This window comes from Humulus lupulus, chromosome X, assembly GCF_963169125.1.
Source record: "Humulus lupulus chromosome X, drHumLupu1.1, whole genome shotgun sequence".
NCBI lineage: Eukaryota > Viridiplantae > Streptophyta > Magnoliopsida > Rosales > Cannabaceae > Humulus > Humulus lupulus.
This window is the reverse complement of record NC_084802.1, coordinates 107253366-107280128: the sequence shown is the minus strand read 5'-3', so window position 1 is coordinate 107280128 and position 26763 is coordinate 107253366. Positions and strand designations below refer to the sequence as shown.

The 26763-nt window shown below is 33.1% G+C and overlaps 2 protein-coding genes across 2 annotated transcripts; one reads left to right on the top strand and one right to left on the bottom strand.

The window, feature by feature from the left end:
- The first annotated feature begins 218 nt into the window (after window positions 1–218).
- Window positions 219–3991, top strand: LOC133806136 (probable E3 ubiquitin-protein ligase ARI8). The gene is made up of 7 exons (XM_062244264.1): window positions 219–421; window positions 794–884; window positions 977–1066; window positions 2660–2707; window positions 3522–3593; window positions 3680–3779; window positions 3861–3991. Exons 1-7 carry the CDS (start codon window positions 219–221, stop codon window positions 3989–3991), a joined length of 735 nt encoding a protein of 244 aa, XP_062100248.1.
- A 16947-nt stretch (window positions 3992–20938) lies between these two features.
- LOC133806135 (uncharacterized) lies at window positions 20939–21739 on the bottom strand. Its single transcript, XM_062244263.1, has one exon. It carries the CDS (start codon window positions 21737–21739, stop codon window positions 20939–20941), a length of 801 nt encoding a protein of 266 aa, XP_062100247.1.
- Window positions 21740–26763: the final 5024 nt, after the last annotated feature.

Sequence of the window (26763 nt, the reverse complement as noted above, 5' to 3'; positions counted from 1 at the left end):
TGGAGCTCTTTCTCCGTCTCATCTCGTCTCGTCTCGTCATGGCTACTCTGAAGTGAGTTTTCTCATATTTCCCTCTACTTGGATTTCTTGTATTATGACTATGGCGATGAATCACTTATTTCAGAAATTAGGGCTATTTTGAGGGAGAATGTAATTTTAACTGCTGGTTCAAATCATGACATGAATACAAGATGTCTAGGTCTAGTTAGGATCTATGAATGGCTTGGCTCACTGTCTTTACAAGATGCTTTATTAAGACTTCTCTGGGTACAAAATGCTGTGTTCTAATTTATACATCTTTGGTGATTTTGAGGATATTGGCTAATTCTAAACCCTGTCCAAAGTGCAAACGGCCGATTGAGAAAAACCAAGGGTGTATGCATATTACTTGCACTCCACCTTGTAAATTTGAATTTTGTTGGTAAGATTCTTTGCAACTGTAAATAGAACTCAGTTTAATTGGAATTACAGGTTTGCTAATTAACTTTTTGCATTTTGTAATTCTAGGAAGGGGTGTTTTGTTGCATTACTCTTTTGTTCTTAGTTAATGTCATTTGTATATGTGAATGCCTTTTGTCATGTGAATCATTGAATTACTCGTTCTAGAGGAATAGAGATCCTTTGTTCAGAACATTGTTTATCATGGATGACTGAGGCACATTATATTTTCTATTTGTATAACCTCTTTCTTTTCTTTTGTTTTTTTGGCCCATTTCTTTTCTCTTACTAATTCCTTTCAAGAAGAAGTTTACTTGTGGTTGCTTAATCCTAATGAATTTATTAATGCTTCTAGGCTCTGCCTTGGTGCTTGGTCGGACCATGGTGAGAGGACTGGCGGTTTTTATGCATGCAATCGTTACGAAACAGCAAAGCAAGAGGGAGTGGTATATATCAATACAACTTAAATGTTTATTTGTCACTTGAGATATGTTTCCCTATACTTTTGGTGCTATATTTAAGTGAGTCAATTTTACAGTATGATGAAGCTGAGAAAAGAAGAGAGATGGCCAAGAACTCGCTAGAGAGGTATACTCATTATTACGAAAGATGGGCAACTAACCAATCGGTATGTACCAGTTCGCCAAATGTGCTAATATTCTTTCAGTTGTTGACGTTTCAATTTAGTCTTTTTTTCCTTTTTACTTTGATGATTCTTCTGTTATGATTTATAGCAGAAATTGATCACTCAATATGCGAAGCATTCCTTTTTTTTTTCTGCATGGACAATGTTGATTTTAAGGGAAAAAAAGAGTGAAACAATGTATCTTAAAATAGTACCCTTAGTTTACCTTTGGAAAGTGGGATTGGATTAAAAAATAGAAGAGATAAACATAGAATTAGGAGAAAATAAGTTGGATGCAAAGTTGTTAACTTTTTTTTTCTTGCCCTGCAATACATAAAAATGAGGGATTGGATAGGATAAAATTATCTCTCAAGTTTTGCAATTAGATTAAGCTATCCCATGTTAGGAGGATTAATTATTTTTTTTAATAGTCTCTCTAATTTTACAACAAAATCACTCTCCAATTTCAAAACAAAATCAAATGATAAATATTATCCAATCCAATCTCACCAAAAGAAAATAAAAAAAATTCAAGCCCACTTTCTACTTTGACCTTATTATCTTTTGACAGAAGCACTTTATTCCCCATTCATTTAATAGATATATCCCTTTGTAGTAATAGCTGCAATTACCTTTGGAATGTTTTGTTGAATGTATGTTCTGCGTGTTTACTTAGGTGCTTCTTTATATCTAATGTTTCATGCAGGAATATTTTACTTTTATTACTTTGTAGAAAATAATAATTTTTACTTCAGCTAATAATTTACCAATTTAAAAAAGAAATTGTAGGATCAGTTTAGTGATTAGAATATAGGGAAAAGATAAAAGGAGTGAAGGAAGGCCAATGAAGAATGCGTTAGAAATAGAAATAGAAGAGTAAGAAGATAAGAGAGTGATGTATTCTTATCACTAATTCCAATAGCCTGTCCATATAATTAGGCCTGGTCAAATATGCAGTTCTTACTGAATGAAATCAAAATTAAACAAAATTTGAATTTTATAAATCAAACTTAAAGTGAATTGAAATAGCAAATAAACCCATATCCACATAGTAATCTAGAATATCATAAGCATCTAGTATTTAGACATCATCAACCCATTTATGAATTCATAAGTTTTGAATTGTGACAATAATTGGTACATACATTTGGCTTGACGACTCTTTTCAAACTCAAGGTCCAAAAAGTGAGTTGTGAAAATTAGGAATTCATGAGTTTTGTATTTCAAGACATGAAAATGTCACAGAATTGCTATAGGTTTCTGGATATTATTTAATATACAGTTCAGACTCCAATAACATCATTTATAGACAGAGTGGGTCAACAAAATACAACACTTGGTAATGGTATATATATTGTGGCTATTTCCTTTTTTAGTATTTTATACCAGCCGTTTCTTATAACAAATCAATTAATTCCTATCAGCTAGTTTGACTTTGATTCGTCTTTGTAGTGAGGTTTTAACAAATAGAATGTGATGTTTGATATTATTTGTTGTTTTGACCCTTGCTAGATTGTCAAGGAACTGTGGATTCTTGCTCTTTTATTATATACGTAATGGTGGAGTCTGATTTCTTATTTTTCATTCTAATTGCAGTCTAGGCAAAAAGCACTTGCAGACTTACAGCAAATGCAGAGCGTGCATGTAAGCATTATTATTACTTTTTTTTTTCTCTTTTCTGAACCAATTATTAGTTTACTGATGATCTAGTGTGATATGTGCTATCAAATTGTAGATTTCTTCATGTGATATATATACATATTTATGATGTAAGTGATATATTGTTAGTTTCATAATCAAATTGTAGAGTACTAAAATTAATAGGTGGATATTATTATTATTGGTTTTTTTAACCCCCCTCTCTCTCATGCTTATTGTATATTTTTCAGAGGCTGATAGTTTTGACCATGCACGACTTTCTTCTTTTAGGATTCATGGAGTTTTAACTCAATCAATTGCTAATTAGCAAAGGCACATGTTCTTATTAATGTATAAAAATGTGGGACATGCCCCTCAAGTGGTTGTTCTTTTGGTTCACCAATCTTGAATTAGATCTTTAGTTCTTTTTTTCGAATAGAAAAGGAAATAGCACTGCAGAAGTATGCCTTATTATTTTTTGAGCAAAGTATATCCCAAGAGAACAGTATTTCGACTCTTTCCTATTTTGTTTATAACATTAGCTTTTTGTATGTTAACTGTTCATGCCTACTTGTCACTTAAAAAAAAAAATACTTTGCTGCCAACAAATAAGTTCTCTTCAGTTGTAACTATCCTAATTTATAAGATATTTCTGCTTTTTTTTTGCTCAAGCAATATTCATCTTCAATATATAAACCATGTGTTATTCCTGTGATTGGAGGGAGGCAGATTTTTTTTTTGTTTTCCTGTTCTACATTTACTTGGCTGAGACTGTTCCTATTGTTACTTATCTAAGTTTTACAATTTATTCAATTTTTAGCTTGAGAAGCTGAGTGACATACAGTGCCAACCTGAGTCACAGCTAATGTTCATAACTGAGGCCTGGCTTCAGGTAAGATAATTTAACTTTTATTTCAAGGTACAGTTTCTTCACTTGAAGAAATAAAATAATGTTTTCCTTACTATTTTTTTTTTCAGATCGTTGAGTGTAGGCATGTTTTGAAATGGACATATGCTTATGGATATTATTTACCAGAGCATGAACATGCCAAGAGACAGTTCTTTGACTACTTGCAAGGTTAGTAGTATTATTGAGCTTGATTCTAAACTTATCTTTGTTTTGCCTTCTTTTAAGTTTTAACTTTGGCTTTTTGTGCAGATGAGGCAGAGTCTGGGTTGGAAAGACTTCATCAATGTGCAGAAAAGGAGCTACATGTTTACCTTAATGCAGAGGGCCAATCAAAAGACTTCAATGAGTTTCGCACAAAACTTGCTGGACTGACCAGGTAGTTGCCAAACCAAAAATTTACTTGGCTTTTGTCTTTGAATCAGAAGGTCCTGTGCAACATGCATATTAATATTAATTTGTCTATGTGTGTGAATAAATATCTATCTAAATATATAGGGAGCTAGTTCGGTAGGGGTGTTTTCCCTATTGGCAGGGGTCAATTTTTTGTATGAAAAATGGTATTTGTTATTTATTTGACATTGATGCTTTATCGATAAAGTGATTTATTATGACTGTTAAATTTAAATAAAATGGTCAAAATTGGTTTTCCTATTAATAGTGATAAAATAAAATTTCAATATGTAATGATTCCATATGTTTGTCTTTATTCATTGAAGAAGGCTTCTTTTGAGAAACTTGGTTGGAAGTGAATAATTACTGTACATTTTAGTTCAAGTAAAAATGTAATTTGGAGTTCTTCTTTGCAAGTATATATTCTAAATTGAATACTTGTTCAATCATCTTCTGAAAGTATTGAAACTTGAGCAATTAATTTGCAATGTCCAAGATTGCATGATGACATTTTTGGTGTGACTGTCTAGGGTGTTATGATAACACATGGAAACATTGTAGCCACTGCTGCAGTAGTTATAACAGTCATTCCATAACTAAATAGCAAAGATGTCTACTTGGCGTACTTGCCCCTGGCTCACGTTTTTGAATTGGCAGCTGAGGTACCCACATATGTTCTTTTACTTGTGCATGTTAGGCACTAAAATTTGTTGTAACACACTCGTGACTTTCCAGTCTGTCATGGTGGCTACGGGATGTAGAATTGGTTATGGTTCCCCATTGACTTTAACAGACATATCAAACAAAATTAAGAAGGGAACCAAGGGAGATGCTTCTGAATTAAAGCCAACTCTCATGGAAGCAGTTCCTGCTATACTGGTAATTATTTCATATTCTTGAGATTTACAATAATTGAATTTGAGGTTTAACCTTGTTCTTTAATACAATTAAAAGGTTAAATTATTGGATTGCAAACTCTACTAGATTAGTGTGTCCACATGTGAAGTTATATGTCATACTTATATGCACGCAATCACTCGTCCAAATTCATTTAGATGCTAATACTTCCATATTTAGTTCCATGCTAGACTAACTATGCACTGTGAAATTCTTGCAATGGGTCGTGTTATTTTTCATTTCATGTGTATCTATTGCTTATTATTGCATACTTTTCTTTTTGGTTGATTATGCTTAAATAGGGCTCCTATTGGCCAAGGATATGGCTTGACAGAAACTTTTGCTGGAGCTGCTTTTTCTGAGGCAGATGACACAGCAGTGGGCCGTGTAGGGCCACCCCTTCCTTGTTGCTACATTAAGGTATATTAAGAGTTGATCATTTATGCGTTAATTTCATCTAATATCAATATTCAACTGATTGCTTTTAGCCAGGTCTTAATGAGAAATTAAAATGCATGAAGCAACATGCTTTTAGATCAGTTCACTTAATATTATTGACTTCGATTTAAAAGGAATGATTTCTTTTTTCTTATTATTTTTAAAATAGATTCTTATCAAAACATCCTTGTTGGAAACTCTGGCCTCAATTTCAGGCAGTGGCTGCATAACCATGTCATTATCAGACAAAGAATCTTCGACAGTACATAGCAGAGATTTCTTCATCAAAATGACTAGTTTATGGTTTTCGGTTTTCATTTCTTGTTGTTCCTCTAGTGTCTTTACTCATTCTTCCAGATGTTTTACATAATTGATGGCATCTCCCAGAACAGAAGTCCTGTCCATCTGTTAAGAGTTTACCATCATTTTCAAATTTGAGAAATATTAATGGCTTTACATATATACAATGTAGTATTGAGATCCCATAAAAAGAAACTTATAGGATTATATAGTCATATCATGCTGAATTAATTGGCATAAAACTAGCAGTAAGTACCTTCTGTAGACCTGGAACCACAGCGGAAAGAGCCACTACAAGAATTTTACCATTTAATTACATTAAATAATAACATGTTTTAAAAAACGTAACTAACTCATATTAATATACATTTATTATTTAGTAATAACCTTGATATATTTGTCAAAAAAATATAATACTAACATTCCATTTTGTCTCTCTCTCCATCTCTGTCTCTCTCATCCATTTCTCCTGTCACTCTCTTCGATTTCTGGCGATCACTCTCTCAATCTCAAGCTCTCATCGGCATGGGTATGTACTTCGAATCTTCACTTTTGCGATCTCCACTCATATTTTTTCCCAATTATAACCCTAATTCTCACTCTACTTATCATATTTCCTTCAATTTCTCTTTCTGTTTTGTTTATCACTGAATCATTGATTTCATTTCATTAGTTTTATCATTGCAAATATGATAATAATAATATGTGATATGGTGTGTTTCAGAATAAAAATGAGTAGGCTATTGATATTGTGGTTTGAGTGTTTATTTTTTTATTTGAGCAGTAATCTAATTTGATTTGAATCAATAATTTTTGTGCTCTGTCTTGTTACATTGCCTTGTTTAAGCTCTGTTTTCTTATAATCATAATTCAGTTTCATCAGCTTTTTTATGTGATATGGTGTGCTTAACCTATGCATAATAACTGTTTTGATTTCTTATTATTTTTCTTGACCCTGTTTTTATTTTTGTTACCTTTTGGGGAACTGAGGCATTTATAAAGGGATCTCATATTTTCATCTCAGCTAGGTTTGGTTCATTTGGCTATTTTTTCACTTTCAAGGTATTCATTATTGTAGAGAAAATGCTCAAGATAGAACAAACTTTCATGGATTTATCATTTCCCTTATTTGTATTGATAATAAATCTGATTTTTTTCATCCTTTTAAATTGGAATACAAACTGTTTTTGGTTTTTTGTTCTTTCTATGTGTGTTGTGTCTGCTTTTCTTTTTATTGTTGGTTTTATTTCAAACTGTTGCATTATTGTTGGCTTTTGCTATTAGTTTTTCTGCTGCTTTTGCTGCCTCTTGTCGTTGTATTTAAGATTTTTGTTGTTCTTTTTATTTTGTGAGCTCTAGTTTCCAAGGACTCTATAGTGGGTTTGGATAGTTTCTTGGTTGTAAGAGTTGTATTTTTTTTTAATGATGACTCCTAATTAAAGGTCGAATGATGTTGATAGTTTATTAATTGGTATGTAATTTTGCTTTCATTTTAGTGGCTTCATTGGATTTCAAATTGGAGGGAACTTTATTTGCAGCAGTTTGCAAGAGTTATGTTATCTTTTATTTTTGTTAAAATACTTTGCAAATGTTAGAGGAGTTTGAATATCATAGATATTCATCCATAGTGAAGTAGGTTCTGAGATTATTATTATTGTGTGCTGCGGTGATAACGGAAGGTTGAGAACTTGTGTGTATTAGTGAAGTAGGTTCTGAGAAATTTGTGTGCTGCGGCGAGATAAGGAAGAAAACTTGTGTGTTGTTTGAATATTTTGAATTGATAATGATTGATAGTTGATTAATAAATATGGTTTGAATGTTTTCTGATTTTCTGTTAGTTATTTGATGTATATCTAATAAACTTCAAAAGATTAGTAGGTGACAAGCCAAAAACATCAAACAGTGCAAATAAATCTTCTAAAGTACCTGTATACGTAGTTTATCAACTTCAATCATTAACAGAGATCCTAAATTCCCAGTGAGAATTTCCAAAGCATCCACATACTTTTCTTGTTGCTCCAATATAGAAATGTATACCATCGTAAAAGCAATGTATGATCTCCCTCATTCTACAACTATTTCGTTGATCAATAAATGTTGTGTTTGTGTCCTAGGTAGGCATGTTCATTCCTCAAATACATATTGCTGGATACATGCATATATGGACTTTGTGTTGAAAACATATACCCACAAATACAAATACTTTACATTTATAGCACATTCCTAAAGGTGTTTGATATACAAATGTATGCCTTTTTGGGCAAAAGATAGTCCTCCTCAGTGGCCGCTTGAACCTCTGGTCCTTCATATTGCTCATCAAAGTCTTCATAATCAACAGCATCTTCAGCCTTCTCATCATAATCTATGTGTGAGAGAAACACAATGAACATAATCAGAAAGTTTGACAAAATGAAATGAGCTAAACCATAGACTTTAGAAAACATATTATTTATACATTATTTTATTTTGTTTAATAAGAACTAGACCCTACTATTCTCAAAGAAAAAATATAAAGGAGATGAAAAGTCCACTGAAATCCAAATAACAAAAAATGCTCAATCTCTTGAAAAACCAAAAATACAATTCCTGAATTCTTTTTAAACAAATCACTGAGATGCCTACTTTAGCCCAAATAATACCAATCTCTTTTTCAATATTAAAAAATTTATCTTGTCCCTTTCTAAGCACAATGACCAACAAATAGCCATCACAGCAGAATCCCACAGCTACTTTCTATTTTCGTTACCCACTCCTAAAAATTGAAACTTAACAAATTTACAGAGTACTGTAAAGTAATCCAAAAAGCCTCCAACTATAAATAGTTTTACATTTATCCACAATCTTTCAGAAAAAGGCAATGAATAAATAAATGATTGACTGTCTCATTGCTGGTTTTGTGCAAAACACCAGCTCTGAGATAGAGCAGAATGATCCTTTCCAATAGACATAGTAAGTTCCATTCATGTAGAAAGTAAACAGCTAAAATCTTAGAATTTAAAGTTGTCCTTTAAAAGTAGTTCCTCAATTTCACAATCGTCCCAAAATCCAAGTCTTTCTTCTATTTCTACCTTAACCCTCACCTGAATATGCAAATATTGTACAGTGAAGAATCATGTTGCTTCTAGGTTCTCCAAGCAAGAGTTTTCTATGACAGCTATTGTGATGTAATACTAGTGATCTACTTATGGGTTCAAATCAAACCATTACACTAAAGAAACTGAGAAATGCCAGGGTCCTCCAAAAGTATAAAGAAACTCTTCAAGAGGAGTATAGCAATTTGGCATTCTATGCTTGTCAGATATACACTTATAGGAACCAAAAATTCTACAAAGAAGTACATAGGATATGTAAAGCTACCTCACATATATATATTCTCTTAGTCACTAAGTAGACTAAGTGCTGGCACTAAGAATATTCTCTTAGTCAACATATGTCTTTTATTTATTTATTTTTTGCTGGCAGTGGCTACTAAAACAATCGTATGTAATGTAAAAATTCTACATTTTTATGGAGTGGAAAAAGTAAATATAAAATAATATGAGGATAAAAGTGGCAAAAATGGACTAAGAGATGCTTATCCGCTCTTTTACTATTAGTATGACACTTTGAATTTTTATTTCTTTGATGCCAAGAATGACTGTTTATTTCTTTCTTTCTGACTTTTATTATAAGTTTTTTTTTTTTGTGATAATTGATAGTATGTTGTTATATATGATTTTTGTAACTCATCAAAATTCGTACTAATTATAGAAACGGTTGATCAGAAACTAGTCAAAGAGTTTGCCAAGTACAAGATATGTCACCTCCATCTACAAAAGGAAAGAGGCCAAAACACATACCTACAGGAAAATTAGTTAAACTCCTCAATGAAAAGAGGAAGAGCTTTAGACTAAATTTGGAAATGGATAAGGTTGTTGAAGAGAGATATGGAGAAAGTGCACAAAGGATGATGAATTGAAGGATGGAGCAAGTTTCACGCATGGTTTACTTTTGTGTATCTTGTAATGTTTCTATTTTTCATTTTTGAAGTAAAAATTGTTCAAGATTATAAAACTTTATTATGTTATGCTTTCAAACTTAAGTTAGAACTAATATCTCATGAAGTAGACACATTCATGGTTTGAATTAGTTATTGTTTAATGTAATACTTATGGTTTATCAATCTATTGAGAATTACATTTTATGATTAATTTTGAATTTTTTTTTATCAAAATACAATAATTAAAATCTTTTAATTAAAAAAAAAAACCATATAAGTATACTTATCAAAATAAAATTTAAAATTTTATTACTATATGTTATGATTTAAAAACATATTATAAGCGTAAAAAATCGTTATGGTTTATATAATATAACAAACTAAAAATGTTATCAAAACAATCAAATGTAACAGTTGAAAAGTGTTATGAAAAAAGTACAAGATTAAACTTCAAATTTATAACCACAAACTCTATCTAAATGTTTTTATTTGAATATTATAGCACCTAAAAATGTGTTATTGAATAGTTTAAGATAACACCGAACATAACATTCAAAAACTGTTATAGAAAAGACTGGACTTTTAATAACAGGGGCTATGTTAGCATTTTCAGAAGTGCTATCAATAGTCCCGGTTAGCATTTTTTAAGTGTTATGAATACTGTTTTTTCTTGTAGTGGGTGATAACACACACACCTTTGCGATGTTCATGTGAGACCTCTATGTCTCGCTTTGCACCGTTAATGGCCTTGTGCACTTTCCATTCATGGACGTCCTTGAGAATACTCCCAATTCTCATGAAAGGCGACACCACCTCTAGGTCCATATAGGTAGAATTCTTATAGTATTTTGTTACCAAAAATACTTGTCTTCATGAGACTAAATTATATTAAAAAACCTTTCGACTTTAACCCTCAACTTGGTAACTCACAAGTACTCAACATCTCAGATGGTACTAGTTTTGAGTACAACTAATATTCACTTGATTGACTTGTTGTTCCCTATTGAACCTAACACTAGTTGAATAACTAGTGTTAAGATAGGTTACCATCAATCGTGAATCTCTTTAAGGAGTTTAAGTCTCAACCCTCGAGATGATGTAGCCACTAAATCCCTTGTTAGTGGCTTAGTGAAAGGATCCGCTAGATTTTCACTTTTTCTTACATAGGATATTGAGATGACTCATCTTTCAATCAATTCTCTTACATATCCATGTCTTAGACTAATGTGTCTAGACTTCCCATTATACACTCCGCTGTATGCTCTAGCCAATGTCGCTTGGCTATCACAATGTCTTGATATAGTGGATACATTTTCTTTGATTAGGGGTATCTCTATTAACAGATCCCTAAACCATTCGGCCTCTTTGCCGGTAGCAACTAGAGCTATAAACTCTGCTTCCATAGTGGAATGAGATATACAAGTTTATTTCTTGGAACCTCAAGAAATTGTACCCCCACCAAGTGTAAATACCCAACCAGTTGTGGACAAGTTGTCCCCAAGATTGGATATCCAGCTTGCATCTGTATATCCTTCTAAGATTGAAGGAAATTTAGAGTAGTGAAGACTTAGTCCTTTGGTTTTCTTGAGATAACCTAGGACTCTTCTAATCGCCTTCCAGTGATCCACACTTGGATTAATTGTAAACCTACTAAGTTTACTCATCGCAAATGCTATATCAGGTCTAGTACATTAGACTCCCTATAGCACTAGCGTACTCCAATTGAGTCACCGCTCTTCCTTCATTATTCTCTAGTTTTACACTATAATCTAATGGAGTATTGGCATCTTTAACCTTGAGATGGTTAAATTAGTTCAATACTTTCTCAACGTAGTGGGCTTGCCCTAACGTAAAACCCCCCACTATGTTTCTTTAATGTGATACCAAGTATGGTGTCAACTTCTCCAAGATCTTTCATCTTGAAGGTTGATAATAGAAACCTCTTCATTTCTTCTATCCCTTTCATGCTATCACTTAGAATAAGCATGTCATCCACATATAAGCAAACAATGATCACATATCCCTTACAAGTTTTGGAATACAAACACTTGTCTCCATTGTTATGTCTAAACCCATTAGACATGATGGTTTGATCGAATTTCTCATGCCATTACATAGGAACTTTTTTCAATCCATATAAGGATTTTACAAGTCTACATACTTTATGTTCATATTTTGGTAGGACAAACCCTTCAGGTTGTTCCATATAGACCTCCTCATTGAGGTCACCATCAAGGAATGACGTTTTGACATCCATTTGATGAACATACAAGTTGTGTATAGAAGCTAAAGCGAACAAAATTCTTATAGAAGTTGTTCTTGCAACAGGCGCATAGGTATCGAAATAATCGATACACTCTTTTTGCCTAAACCATTTAGCTACTAATCTAGCTTTAAAGGATTGGATAGTGCTGTCAGTGGGGTATTTTCTCCTAAATACCCACTTACACCCAATTGGCTTAGACCCCGGTGGGAGATCTACCAATTCCCAAGTGTTGTTGGAAAGAATGGAATCCCTCTCATCATTGATGGCGTCTTTCCAAAATGCACTATCTCTTGATTGCATAACTTCTCTATAAGTCTTAGGATCATCTTCAATGAGAAGTACAATAGGAATTTTCCTAATGATTTCCTCTCTATTTCCTTCTACCATGTAGAATGAAATTCGTTGAGAATCTATCTCATCCATTACTAGACTTTTCTCCTTTTTAAGCCTTTCACTTCTTCTAAGTTCAAAGGGTTGCTTTACATTTTTTTTGAGAATTCTCCTCTTGAGAATCAACTTTGGATGTAGAAGCTTGAGAATTGTTCTCATATAACAAATTCTCCTTTAGAGATGTTGAAGCTTGAGAATGGTTGTCACATAACATGTTCTCGAAAAATTCAACTTCTCTAGATTCAATCACAATATTAAACTCTATGTCTAATAGCCTATAAGCTTTACTATTGTTGGCATAACCAACAAAAGCACACTTTATGGCTCTTGAACCTAACTTTGTTCTATTAGGTTAATTTTTCTTGCAATATGCAAGACACGAACCAGTAAGAATAGCCCGTTCCAGTCTAACGAGATTTACTAGAGAGTAAATCAAATCATATTTTTTTACCCCTACACTTTGAAGTACCCTATGTTGGGTTTTCTTCCTTTCCATAACTCATATGGAGATATCTCATTTTTCTTCATCGGTATTCGATTAAGAATGTGACAAGAGGTTAATAACGCTTCACCCCATAAGTTGAAATTCAACTTAGAAAACACCAACATAGAATTTATCATCTCTAGATAAGTCCTATTTTTTCTTTCGGCAACACCATTGTGTTGTGATGTATAAGGTGCGGTGCACTCATGAAATATACCATTTTCTTCACAAAATGTATTGAATTAATTAGAGAAGTACTCTCCTCCTCTATCACTTCTTAGCACCTTAAAATTTTTATTTAGTTGATTTTCAACTTCTAATTTATATAATTTATAAGCCTCAAAATTTTCATCTTTATGCTTTAAGAGAAACGCATAGGTATATCTACTTAAATGATCTATATATGTAAGAAAATACCTTTTACCACCTCTAGTTAAAACACCATTTAATTCACAAAGATCACAATGGATTAAATCTAGTAAATTAGATGATTTTTCTACACTAGGAAATGGTTTCTTAATCATTTTTTCCTTAACACATGTTTCACATTTACCATAGTTTTTAATATTACATGCAATCATATCACATTTTACTACTCTTTTCATGGTTGAAAAACCTATTTGAGATAGTCTAAGATACCACAAAAATAAAGAATCATACTCAACTATATAGGCGGAATTAGCATTTTTATTGATAACATTGAAAGTTACATCATTGGTGCACAACTTAATCATACCCTCACAAGAGTACCCCTTTCCCAAAAATACATTTGATTTGGTAAGAATAAGTTTACTGGACTCAAAAACGGCTTTAATGCCGGGCTTGCCAAGCAGATCACCACTTACCAAGTTTCTACTCATTTCACTAATGTAACTTTCTTGTGGGAGGTGAAAAAGATTCATTGGTACCTTTGCCAAGTACCTTGGATTTTCCCTCATTGCCCATTTGAATTTCATGGTTGCCCTTTGACTTTTCAAAGGTCTTGAACAATGATTTGTCATAGGTGACTTGGACGGTGGCACATGTATCATACCACCACCCTTTCACCTTGCCTTGGACCGCATTCACCTCACTAAGGGAAGCAACTATGTTTTCCTCTTGAGTTGCGTTCACCTTAGGTCCTTGTTGGTCTTTTCTATGCCTACACTCTCTAGCATAGTGACCCTTTTTCCCACACACAAAGCAAGGACCTTTCTCTCCCTTAAACTTGTTTGGGTTGGTTCTTGGGCCCAAGGATGTCTCGTTACCCTTCTTGCCTTTCCCTTTGATTTTGGGATGTTTTGATTGTGACACCGCATTTTCTTTGGAAGCCTCTTTATTAAACCCCTCCACAAGTTTATCTCTACATATCGATTCCTCCTCGATTCGAATATGTTTTTGGCTTTCCTCCAAAGAATAATCCTCATTTTTGTGAATGATTCTTTTCCTATAACTCTTCCAAGTTGGTGGTAATTTAGCCACTATAGCACCAACTTGAAAGACCTTGGGAAACTCAATCTTTAACAATTTCAATTTTTTAACAATGATTTGCAATTCATGTATTTGAGGAAGAATAGACTTATCACCAAAAAATTTGAAATCAAAGTATTGAGATATCAAAAACTTTTTGGTACCTTCCTATTCCACCTTGAACTTTGTCTCAAGTGCGTCCCATATCTCCTTTGCCGATTTGGTCTCGGTGCAGAGGTCATAGAGCCTAACGAAAAGGGCATTGAGGATATGACCCCTACAAAGGAGATTGTCCTCCACCCTCTTCCTTCTTTTCTCCACCTCCTCGGGAGTGTCCTTGTTAGATGGTGTTGGGAGAGGTTCTAGAGTGGACTCTAGAATATAGGCGATTTTGAGGGTGCTCAAAAGGAATCTCACCTTGTCTTGCCCTCTAGTGAAATTGGACCCATCAAACCTATCCAACCTAGCTAGGTCTTGATTCATAGTCTTGATGGTCTCACCTTCCATTGAAACAAACATAGGGATAAGATCTTGAATGTTAGGAAAAATATATTTGCCTCAATGGAAATTGGTAAGAAAATACAACTCTAGACAAAATATTACAAATAAACTTTAGATTGACTAAATAGTTTTACAACTCTATAACTAAAGATACAAATAAATAAGAGAAGGATTAGAAGAAGAGAATGGTGAAATACAACTCTAAGCAAAAGATACAAATAAAGCAAAAGTGTTTGTAACAAAAGAAAAGAAAAGATTACAACTCTAAACAAGAAATACAAGTAAAAAGAGAGGAAGAATATGAAGATGAAAAGCAATAGAATAAAAGAAAAGAGCAAGAAACAAAAGACAAACAACTCTCATTCATACTACCAAAGTGAAGAGTGTTGGGGATCACCAACTTGAACAAGGTTTGAAACCTTTGTCCAAAAGCTTATTTCCCCTAACTCAAGCACTAAGGGATCTCTTACAGATTTTGGAAATGCTTTCTGGAATAATCAAGCATCTAGGTGTTTTTAGCCAAGTGCTCTAGTGGATAGAAAATTGTGTCTTTCAAGTGAGCAATATGCTCCTATTTATAGAGTTTAGAGACACCCTTTGAATTTCAAAATCCACCAATCCCCATTGTTGTTACCAATGATTAATTGGATTTTTATGGAATTACAAGTGAGATTTTGGAGTTATTTGTATTTTTGGAGCTGCTCAAAAGGAATTGGAAAAACTAAAAAATCTTGTAAGATTTTCACCTATGGCTGCGACCAAGGACATCAGTGGCCGCGACCACTACTCTCTATCCCACAAGCTGCGGCCACTAACATCCTGTGGCCGCAACCACTGGCCATTTTCAACACATATTTTTGTGTTGTTTTTCCAAACGGTTCCAACACCCTTCCAATTGATTTTGTAACCCCCAAAACACATTATTGGGGTTTAAATCATATCTCTAATAGTCATTTCACATATGGCTTTAAGAAATTCATCTCAATATTGTGTAACAACAAATTTACACAATAAAGGGAAATATTTGGAAGTTATAAATTTGTAGCTGAATTTGTAACACAAAATATGTTACATATTTGGATATTTCTCATATATCTAAATATTATAACTCTCTATTATATGTTACAATATGTGACACTCTTTCTCACATTTAGTTAATCTAAAATATTATATTATAAAATAATATAACAATGATCGGTAACACTAATAATGTTGAGTAAGACCAAGATTGTATATATTTATAAACTTATGTGTAATACAACAGTTTATTAGACCTATGATAGCAATTTTTAAAAATAAATGATAATCGTATGGTTAGATAAGCATAATCGATAATAATCACAATAATTTTAGTTCATAATTACAATATTAATTAGTATTATTGTTGATCTTAGATCAATCTAACAACTTTATACCCTTGATTAGATGTTAAATAATTATTAATTAATGAATGATACTATATAAAACTATAATCACTTATAAAAATGAAAAAGAATTGTGAATTTAAATTCCTTAAAACTTTTTACCGGCACAATTTTATCTTTTACCGGCACGTTTATGGCTTTTACCGGTGTGTTTAGAAGACTTTTTCCGGCACAACATTGTAATCCGCCGGCAAAAATATCACCGTGAAATGAATGTTTGTATAAAAATCACTTTTGCCAGCGCAATAATCCCTAGGGCGCCGACAAAAAGTACGTCGTAAAAAGTGTGCAAACTTTTGCCGGCGCATTTTGTAATTGCGCTGGTAAAAACCACTTTTGCCGGCGCAAATTGCCACCCGTGATAGTGAAGTTTTTTGCTAGCGCAATTCGTGAAATGCGCCGACAAAAGATACTTTTACCGACGCAATTCCAAAACTCGCCGGCAAAAGCCCCGTTTCTTGTAGTGATATTAAACGCACAAAAAGGTAAAAAAAGGCATATTAACTAAAATGGTGTAGTGTACCTATTTTTTTTTCTTTCTTATTTTTATTAATTTGTGTGCATTATTTAATTGTTTGCTAAAATTTATGTGAATTAAATTTTTTATTGTTTTATTTAAATGCCTTATTTGTGAATTTTTTTTAGTTTTATTAATTGTATGCATTAAGGTACATGATTAGTAGAGTAGTCTTGAGCAATTGTGTGGGGGCATGTGCATGGTGTCCACGGTGAGCATGCATTAGTTTCTATGCATAGTGTATTTTCTTTTTCATTTTTATATTTATTTATTATTTAAAGAAAATAAGAAAAAAATAAAGAGGTAAGTTTATTAGTAGATTTGTACCAATTTTGTAAAATTGGAATATTGGGAAAGAAGGTGTGTGGATGGCCTTGGTGGCTGAGTGGAGAGTGAGAGGGAAAAGGGTGGGGGTGAGTCAACAAGAGATTGTGATTTAGTTTCCATTTTTGTTATGTTGATACATCTCTTTTAATTTTCATCATTATCCTAAATTGATTTTAAGAAAAAATCAAGTAATTTAAAATTTGAAACTTACCCTTTTTCCATTGGCTTAATAATTGACCTCTAGGGTTATTATATAGAAAAGGGGTTGGAGCTTTAAAGCTCTATTACTGGCTGCCATGTTGAGAGAGAGAGAGAGAGAGAAGAAAGAAAGAAAGAGAGGAAGGAGAAGAAGGAGGCTAGGGTTCAAAAAATCATAAGGTATGCTTTGATTGTGCTCTTGTTTTGATTCTCTAAGGATACTCCTCCTTATCATTCTAAGCAATTGTTCTCTCTATTTGGAGGTATTCAAAATCCCTAGGTGCGAAGATTATTCTTTTTGGTTTTTGTGTTCTTAAACACAATCAAGGAGGTAATAGAGAATCCTACCTTTTTGTTATTATGGTGATGATTTATTGTTTTTTTTTTTTGTGTTTTGATATATTGTTGGTTGTTTGGATTGTTTTGCCTCTATGCATTTTGATTGTTCTTCATGATTCTATTTTGTTACTATGCGTAAAAGCATGCTAAGAATTTTGTCTATGGATCTTGAAATGTTGGTTGTTGTCATAAGCATGTATGTTTCAGCTAGGGTATGCCTAGGGTATCATGATCTTGTTGTAGGTTCTTGTAATGGTTTTAAAATTATTATTTTCTTAAAAAGCATGCTAAATTGTTATGTGTGGAGTGATAATACTTTTGTGCCTTGAGGGTTTCAACCTAGGGTGTTTTGAATAGGGTTACAAGTTGTGTTTTGATCCTTGTTTAATTGTAGGTTCATGGAAAGCATGGTTGTGTGTTGGTTTTTTTTATTTATTTTTTAGAGAATATACATGTTTATGTGTTGATGTTAATGTTATGATATTATTTGTTTTCTTGAAAAGTTTAAAACCATTCTTGATTGATTGGAATATAATAATGGTAGAGTATGTAAATTCATGTTTATTCAATCTAGGATTGCTATGTATGATGCTATGTTGAAAATCATAATAGTTGATTCATAAAAGAGAAAACATGCTAGAATTAATTGTAAAATTTGGAAATATAAAGAGATAGAAGCATGCTAGGTTTTAGCCAAGAGATGTATTTTTGAGGTTTATTTTTTTTTTATTTTGATTAAATTGTTGTTACATGTTAATTGTGCTATTGAATGCACTAATAAGGTATATATGTATATTAGATTTATTTTTTTAAACAATTCAAAAGAAGATTGTGACATTGAGTAAGCTTTATCTTGCTGATTTTTCTTAGTTTTATGGAAAATCTCTTTTAATTAAAAGGATATCAAATATATGTTTTAATAATTTATGCCTTAAATTTCAAATATGAAAAATATGATTTTTTCCATACTTTAGATGTCTATTTTCTCATAAATAATTATGCATATTTTATTCAAAAAATAATTAAATAAAATTATTTTTTCTGAAAGATGACCAAAGAATTATTTGATTAAATGGGAGTATAGTTAGCATTTTCCCAACTTATATATATTCGTGACTTAATGTAAAATTTTGTGACATTGAGGTTTTACTTTTTACAAGGCTAAATCATATTTCTTTTTATTATTTCATTTATTAATTAAGTAACTTTGATAGAATGAATTTGAGTATTTTATGAAATTAATTAATTTTGTCAAAATTAGTTATTATGTAGGAAATTGAAAAATGTTGTTATTTTTTTTATAATAAATGTAATTTTATTATTTGATGCAAATATAACTAAAGGGCTAGTTAAATAAAATAAATTTTGTGAAATTAAAATTTAGAATGAAACATTATGATCCAAAGGAGTAATATGGTAATATTAACGAATTGGTAAATTAATTATTGCTGAATTTTAAGAAAGTAACAATAAAATAAACAAGTAGAGTTTACCAACTTCAAGACGAGTTTAAAGAACTCTCCCACGTATGCATGTTACATATAAGTTCAGTTTTACGTTCAAATAGATGACAGTTAAACAAATATAAGGTTCTTGTTTTGTAACCATTGAGGATTACTTAGTAGAATTTGAATTATTCTTTTATAATTTTATGTGGAATTATTATATATTTATTATTGCGGTGCCACTTGTAGCATGTGCGCATGTGGGGTATCCTTGTATGGTATACATAGCTTTACTTGATATTGAGACGAGTGTTTGATTGTGATTCTAGGCCTATTGTGAAGTATCCCGCCCTTTGAATTGCTTGGATGTGAGGGAAATTAGCTAGAATTTTTATGAGTTTATGTTGACTGTCTGAGATGTAATGTTATGAGATGAGCTGCTTGCATTTCATATAAAAATAAATTAATATATTTTCTAAATAAAACTAAACAAACATGCATTTCACATTACTTACAACTAGTAGTCATACAAATTTTTAGTCCCAGCTTGGGACTAGTTATAAATAAAAATAAACTCCACATTATAATAAGTTATAATATTTCTTGATCCCGTCTTTAGAAAATATGCTTCCACATAGTAATAGTTGTCTTCATATTAAATATATTTATATATATGTTATATTAAACATAATAAAAATTAATTACCAATTTAGATTTCTAAAATAACTATGTATAACTTTGTATATAAAAATGTGTATTGTAGCTATAAGTTTATGTCATTTTCATTTATCAATGTTTATACATTGAGTTTGATATGTTTTATTAATTATTATTTAATTTAAATTTAAATATGTGTATTTACAACATTTTCTAAATATAATTCTATTAAGTTATAATTTTATCGTAGTAATAAAAATATGTTGGTCCACCGTTATGATTATACTTTAGCATGGTCTTTTACAAGAGTTTTTAAGAGCCTTTTATGTTGTTGGCATAGTGTAAATAACAAAACCGACGTACGTGGTCATAAAAATTGATGAGAAAAACTTTTTTCATAATAGTGATGGATGGAAGTTTAGTTTTTCACCCACAAACTATTAAAAAGAAAATTACCTTTTAAATTTTTCAATAAATTAAAATTAATTCAATGTAGGGTAAGATTATTGACACCCTATTTTAATTTTTTTTTCTCCTCACCCTTCTTAATTATTTATTTATTACTAAATATATTAATTTGGCAAATTAATATAAATATCCTCATTAAATATTAAAAACCAATCATTTAGCACCTCTAACTAAGAAATATTTTTTAATATTGTAATTTTTACAAGTAAATAAAACTTTAATATTGTAATTTTACAAATGAATTTACTTATTGGGTGCATTCTTAATAGTTACTACCCATGGATGATTACTTTAATGTTAATTATTAGATTAAGATCAATAGTCTATATTTATAGTAGTTAATTAATAATTTTAAAAATAAATTTTAAGTTTTCCAAATTTTTGCAAGGGTTACCTGATGAAAAACATGTATTTATTATGAAAATATAATATTGTAAACTTTTAATTTTTCAAATGCATGTCGATTTCTAAATATAGCTAGTGTTTCTCATTGGTTGGAAACCCCATTAATTATGGTAAAAAAATAATTAAATTCGAAATTAATGTAGAAAAAGAATATTTACAAGTTGGTGACTTGCTATACCAAGTCACTATTTTGTCACATCATCATAATTGTTCGTACACATCTATGAGTAGTAACCATTGAGAAGTCTTCCTTTACTTATAATGTTGATTTCTCATAAGATAAATAATTTAACTTTAATTAAATTATTTATATTTATTCTTATTTTGAGATAAAAATATAATTAAAAATTTTGATTGACTTTTTTTTTTTTTTTGATGAAAAGATGAGTATATTAGAAAAACAACCAACACACCAATACAACAATCCAAGCCAGATCGGCCAGCCAACAAAAATTACAATTGCATCAGGTAATCAAAAACAGCTATATCCCTATGATTGACCTTAAGCTTAGGAATCCTAGTAAGCCTAACCTTTACAGAATATCTAATCTGTTGAATAACATAATCAACAGACCAAGAGCTCATCTCAAACAAACATTTGTTCCTGTTTCTCCATATCAAATAAACAGCAGCTGCCAATGATGCAACAACAACTCTTTCCAATAGACCCTTAGGCTTACCCATCATCCACGAATGCCAATCTTCATACCTTCTCGGCCAAGCATCTCTTCCCAGCCAGCTCTCCATTCTGGATCTTAGTTGATGAGAGAAAGAACAAGCAAAAAACAAATGTGAATGAGACTCCTGAAACTCTTCACAAATCGGACACAGTGCAGAAGTTAAATGCAAATGGCACAGCTGTAACTTGTCTCGGGTGAGCAAGCGAGCAAGAGCAGCTTGCCAAAAGATAAATCTATGTTTAGGCACTGCTAGGGAACACCAAACCACATTAGCAAAATAAACTTTACTAGTATTCAGCAACCTGTTATAGAGAACTCGCACACTAATCTTGTTGTTTTTGGCTGCTTCGTCCAAGCTCTGAGAAGAAAAAATATCTCTCATATTAGATATCTTCTTCCAATACCAACTCACATCCTGCTGGACTTTATGGCTCCAAAAATCCTGCCCCTTAAGGTAAATGGAGTCAATCCATTTCACCCACAATATATCTTGCTTAGAAGAAACAACCCACACAAATTTAGCAAGAAGAACTGTGTTCCAAGTAACCCCATGCTTAAATCCAAGACCCCCCATGCATTTAGGCAGGCAAACTTGATCCCATGATGTAAAATGCATTTTGCAACGATTGCTACTACTGTCTTTACGCCCCCAAAGAAAGTTTCTACAAAGCTGGTCTATTTCCTTTAGAACACTCTTGGGCAGAATGAAGATGCTCATCCAGAACGTCCTAATGCTAAGAAGAACATAATTAATCAGCTGGGCCCTTCCTGCAAATGATAGGTGTCGACTCGACCAATTGTGAAGTTTTAGTTGAATCTTTTTAATAATCAAAGAACAATCTCCCGCCTTCCATTTAGTGGTGCGAAGAGGCACTCCAGATATCTGAGAGGGAAGCACCCCTTATTAAACTGGATTTTATGTAGCAGCTGTTTCATCTCACTGTCAGCCAAGCCCCCAAAGTACACCTGCGACTTCTCCATGTTGGCTGATAAACCAGAAGTCGAACTAAACTTGTTGAAACAGTCCTTAATAATCTGCACTGACTTATACTCACCCTTGTAAAAAATGATCAGGTCATCCGCAAAACACAAGTTAATAAGCTTCAGATTTTTACACTTTGGGTGAAATCGGAACTCCTTTTTAAGGGCTGCTTGACTAAGAAGCCTAGTGAAATATTCCATCACTAGGACAAACAATAATGGAGAGATAGGGTCTCCTTGTCTCAACCCCTTTTTACCTTTAAAACCCCATTGGATCCTACCATTCAGTAAAATCAAATAAGTAGGATCCCTTAAACAAGTCATCACCCAATTGATGAATCTTTTCGGAAAACAGAAGGCAGAGAGAATAGCTTCTAAAAAATTCAAATCAAGCATGTCATATGCTTTACTCAGGTCTATCTTCAGAACACATCTAGGAGATGTTTTTCCTAATATAACCTTTGATAATATCCTGAAGAATCATAATATTATGCGCTAACAACCTCTTTTGCACAAGCGCTCCTTAATTTTGGCTAATGAGACTAGGAAGGACTGTCGACAATCTACCACAAAGCATTTTAGATATGCATTTATAAATGGTATTGCAACAAGCTATGGGACGAAAATCTACTGCTTTGGTAGGGGTATCAACCTTAGGAATCAAAGTAATGGTTGCCATATTTAGCTCTTTAGGCAGAATACCCTTCTCAAAGAAATCTAGAATTGCCTCTGAAACTTCCGCTCCCAAATCCTTCCACATGGCTTTAAAGAAACCCGACCCATACCCATCCGGACCCGGACTTTTAATAGCATTAATACTAAACAAAGCATCTTCCACCTCCTTCCTAGTAAATGGCTTTATTAGACCAATCTGTTGATCCACAGTTAGTCTATGACCCAAGCTGAAGCAAGAATTTTGAATAGGCATTGCAGCACTACTCGGACTCCCCATTATCTTTTGAAAGTGGCTCACAAAATGGTCTACAACATCCTCAAACCTCTCTACCAACTGACCAGAATCATTGATAAAAGAAGTGATCCGAGTAGAGGCCCTTCGTTGTTTTAGGCAAGCATGAAAATATGCTGTATTGTCATCACCATGGCGAAGCCAATTCACTTTACTTTTCTGTCTAAGAAAGCTGTCATAAGTTTTAGCATGCTTAGCAAATAATTCCCCTGCAATCCTCTCCTTATTTTGTAACTCTGTTGAGTGCGGGTCCCTTTGGAGAGTCAAATTAGCATCTTGGAACTTCTCCTTAGCATTAGTGTAGTTCTGAACAACATCACCCACAGAACACTTATTAAAATGACGTAAGACTTGTTGGAGTCTACCCAGTTTCTGAACTATTGTCCCCAACCCCTCTCCCTTACAAGGCCTTCTCCAGCTCTGAAGCACAACAGATGGAAACCTGTCATGCTCAGTCCACAGGTTAAAAAATCTGAACAGCCTAAGACCTTGGTTAATAGCAGCCTCAGATTTAATAATACAAGAACAATGGTCTGATAGTAAATCCCAGTTAACCACAGCTACTGTATGAGGAAAGAGATCCACCCACTCTTCATTTATAAAAACCCTGTCCAGTTTAGAATAAATTCTGTCCTCAGTTGATTGCTTGTTCGTCCAGGTGAAATCAGACCCGCTAGTGCGCATCTCATCAACCAACCCTAAGGCTCTCCAATTCTGAGCATCCTCCAATTCTATAGCAGTGATACCACGGCCTCCCACTCTGTCAGTGATTTCAAAAACTGCATTCAAATCCTTAGCCACAAGCCAAGGATTGGTTGGAAAGCATAAACTAGACATGTCACTCCATAATTGCCTCCTCTCCTCAATAGTGTTCTTCCATACACAAAAGTTACACAAAACTTCTTATTGGTCCTCACTTCATTAGCAAGAACATGAACTAATTGATCACTCTCCATCAGGACCTCAACTGAAACACACTGCCTCTGCCAAACCAGAAGGATTCTCCCTTCAGCAACTGAACCTGCATAATACTCCCAGCCACTGAAAAACATGCTCATCATTTTCTTAATTTTGTCCCCTCGCAACTTAGCTTCTAACAAAGCTCCAAGACCAATTTTACTCACTAAACAAAATTGACTAAGCGATTTCTATTTCTCCCTTTTATTTATTCCTCTCACATTCCAACTAAGTATGTTGTGGCTCTCCATGAAAAAAGATTAGCTGTAGATAATCCCACGTTTGTGACTCCCAGAACCTTCTCTTGTAGTGCAATATATGAGTTCTTTACAATGTGCTGAGTTTTAGGACTAGGCCTCTTTTTTTCCCCCACCCGTTTAGGTGTAAGCCATTCCTCTGGATTGTTGTTGATGGAAACCAGATTATATTTCTGTTTTGCATTCGCCTCAACACCAGGGGACTTTGCCAAATCTTGATTCTCTTTTACTTCCTTAGTATCTGTTTGCTGTTGACCAATATCAGGGCCCTCATTAGAAATCTCATTACCCTTAGTTGCTTGTTGCTGCTCCTGGATATCCTGCTGAGTTCCCTCCATTTCCTTCCTGCTTTTCTACCTCCAAACTTCCTTTTGCTTCCTGTTACACATCATCTCAGTATGACCAAACACCTTGCATTCTTTACATTGTGTTGGTAGCCATTCAAATTCTTACAGTTGCTCCATTAGCTGCCCCTTTTCATTGAGAAACTGAATGGATTTTGGGATCTTCTCTGTTATTTTGACCTCAACCAACACTCGAGCAAATTGCATCATTGATCTGTCCTTAGTCACTTTATCCACTAGAATCAGAGTCCCAATTGTACTCATAAGGGCACTCAGACACTTAGTCCCCCAATATTGCAATCCCAGTTCTGGAAGTCTAATCCACACTGGGACAGATTTCACTGTCTTTAAAGTGTCTAGCTCAGTAGTCCAAGGCTTAACAATTACTGGTTTCCTATCAAAGTGTAGTACCCCTGCTTCCAACACCAAATCTCTAGTTGCTTCCTCTCTAAATTTCACTAGAGTATACCCAGCATTCAATCGAGCAATTCTATCTATGCCAAGCTTACCCCAAATCCTCTTAATGAAACCTTCAAAAACTGCAAATGGAGGATTGGCTCCTAGAACCATACATACCACAGATGAGTTCCAGAATGAGGCTTCAACTTGGATCTCCTCCAAATCTACCTGTGCTATGATGTGTCCCTCTCGAACCATAGGTTCCTCATATTTCAGCTTAGCTCCTCCCTGGTTCGGCAACAATGAATGAAATTGAGTCCATTTGTCTTTCGCCTGGTTCTGAAAATCATTTTCATCTATCGCCATATCACTCCAGTTAACACCATTTCGTTTCTCTCCATTTGAGCCCTCATCCGTTCCCCTCAGCTCACGATCCCCACCATCTGGGAACTCAACCATCGAATCTTTGAACTCTTCATCTATTTCCTCCAGTAGAGCAGCATCGATGCCATCCCCTCTTTCCTCACTAGCTTCGTGTATCACTGGAGCCTCACTAACCCTAGATCTAGCAGGCTTTTGGTTGGTTTTCTTGCGCCTCGCCATGGAGAGAGCCAGAAAACCCCTTCACGCCTTATTGTTGAATTTTGTTTGGCTGAAAAATTCAGAGAACCCCTTCTGTGATTGACTTTTTTATTCTTAAATTTTTTTATCTTTTTAATGAAAGTGTGAAAATCTTTTAATTTTTTTTTCAAACAGTAAATATTTATAGGGTTGAATTTACTTTTAATATACTAATTAATAATGGTAATTTTGTACTAATATTATTTAGAAACTGTGAATTTAAAAAAAAAAGAGGTTTATTTAGAAATGAATGGAAAAGACAAAAAAGAATAGTATATATAGAAGCAGTATTTTATATATCGCACCCAATTGGCCCACTATAAAACACCTCCTTGTATATAGGTAGAGCTTAATTGTTAAGTGCAACCTTCTCTTAATTGTAATATTAATAGGTTTTATCTTTTCCTTAAAAAAAATAACTTTACACAATACCAACGAGAGACGATGAAAGATTCAATTATTGATTTGGTGGACAATGAAAGATATTCACTTGAATGGAACCATTACTTAATATTTATCGAATCATGAAAAAAGCTTCTTTTCATTCTTGAATAGTTGAAAGCGTTTATGCACTTTCTTCTGTTCCGCGAAAATGGTAACAAAAGTTACATCGAACGTTGACATATATACAATGTTGAGATCACTCTAATATTTGGTTGTCCTTACTCCTAATATCTATATGGACTATAGACGAGTTATACCAAATGTTTGGATTGCAAAGTTATCCGTAAGTGTTCCCACTCTCACATCTATTCTGTCTCATCCATTATCCATATATCCTCATCACTACTACCTTAGCTCCCAAAGTGGTGGAACCACCATCCCACGATAGAATGGATCTACTACTACTTCTTTTCTTTTCTTCTTCTTCTTCTTTTACCTAAACTGATTAATCAATGTTATATAGTTTTATTTTTTGTTTTTGAAAAAAAAAACTATATATTGGAATTTGTGCTCAAACTATTAGCGTTTTGTAAAACGTTGTAATAATGGTGGGGGCGGGGCATTAATTGTGATGAGGCAATGTGACTCGATTTTGTGATTGTCAAGATCCTGATTCGTATTATTGTGG

Coding starts and splice junctions, on each gene's coding strand:
- LOC133806135 (XM_062244263.1), bottom strand. CDS start 21,739: ATGGGGGGTCTTGGATTTAAGCATGGGGTTACTTGGAACACAGTTCTT.
- LOC133806136 (XM_062244264.1), top strand. CDS start 219: ATGGCTTGGCTCACTGTCTTTACAAGATGCTTTATTAAGACTTCTCTG. Junction 2,708..3,521: donor AGCAAATGCAGAGCGTGCAT/GTAAGCATTATT, acceptor TTCAATTTTTAG/CTTGAGAAGCTGAGTGACAT. Junction 3,780..3,860: donor GTTCTTTGACTACTTGCAAG/GTTAGTAGTATT, acceptor CTTTTTGTGCAG/ATGAGGCAGAGTCTGGGTTG.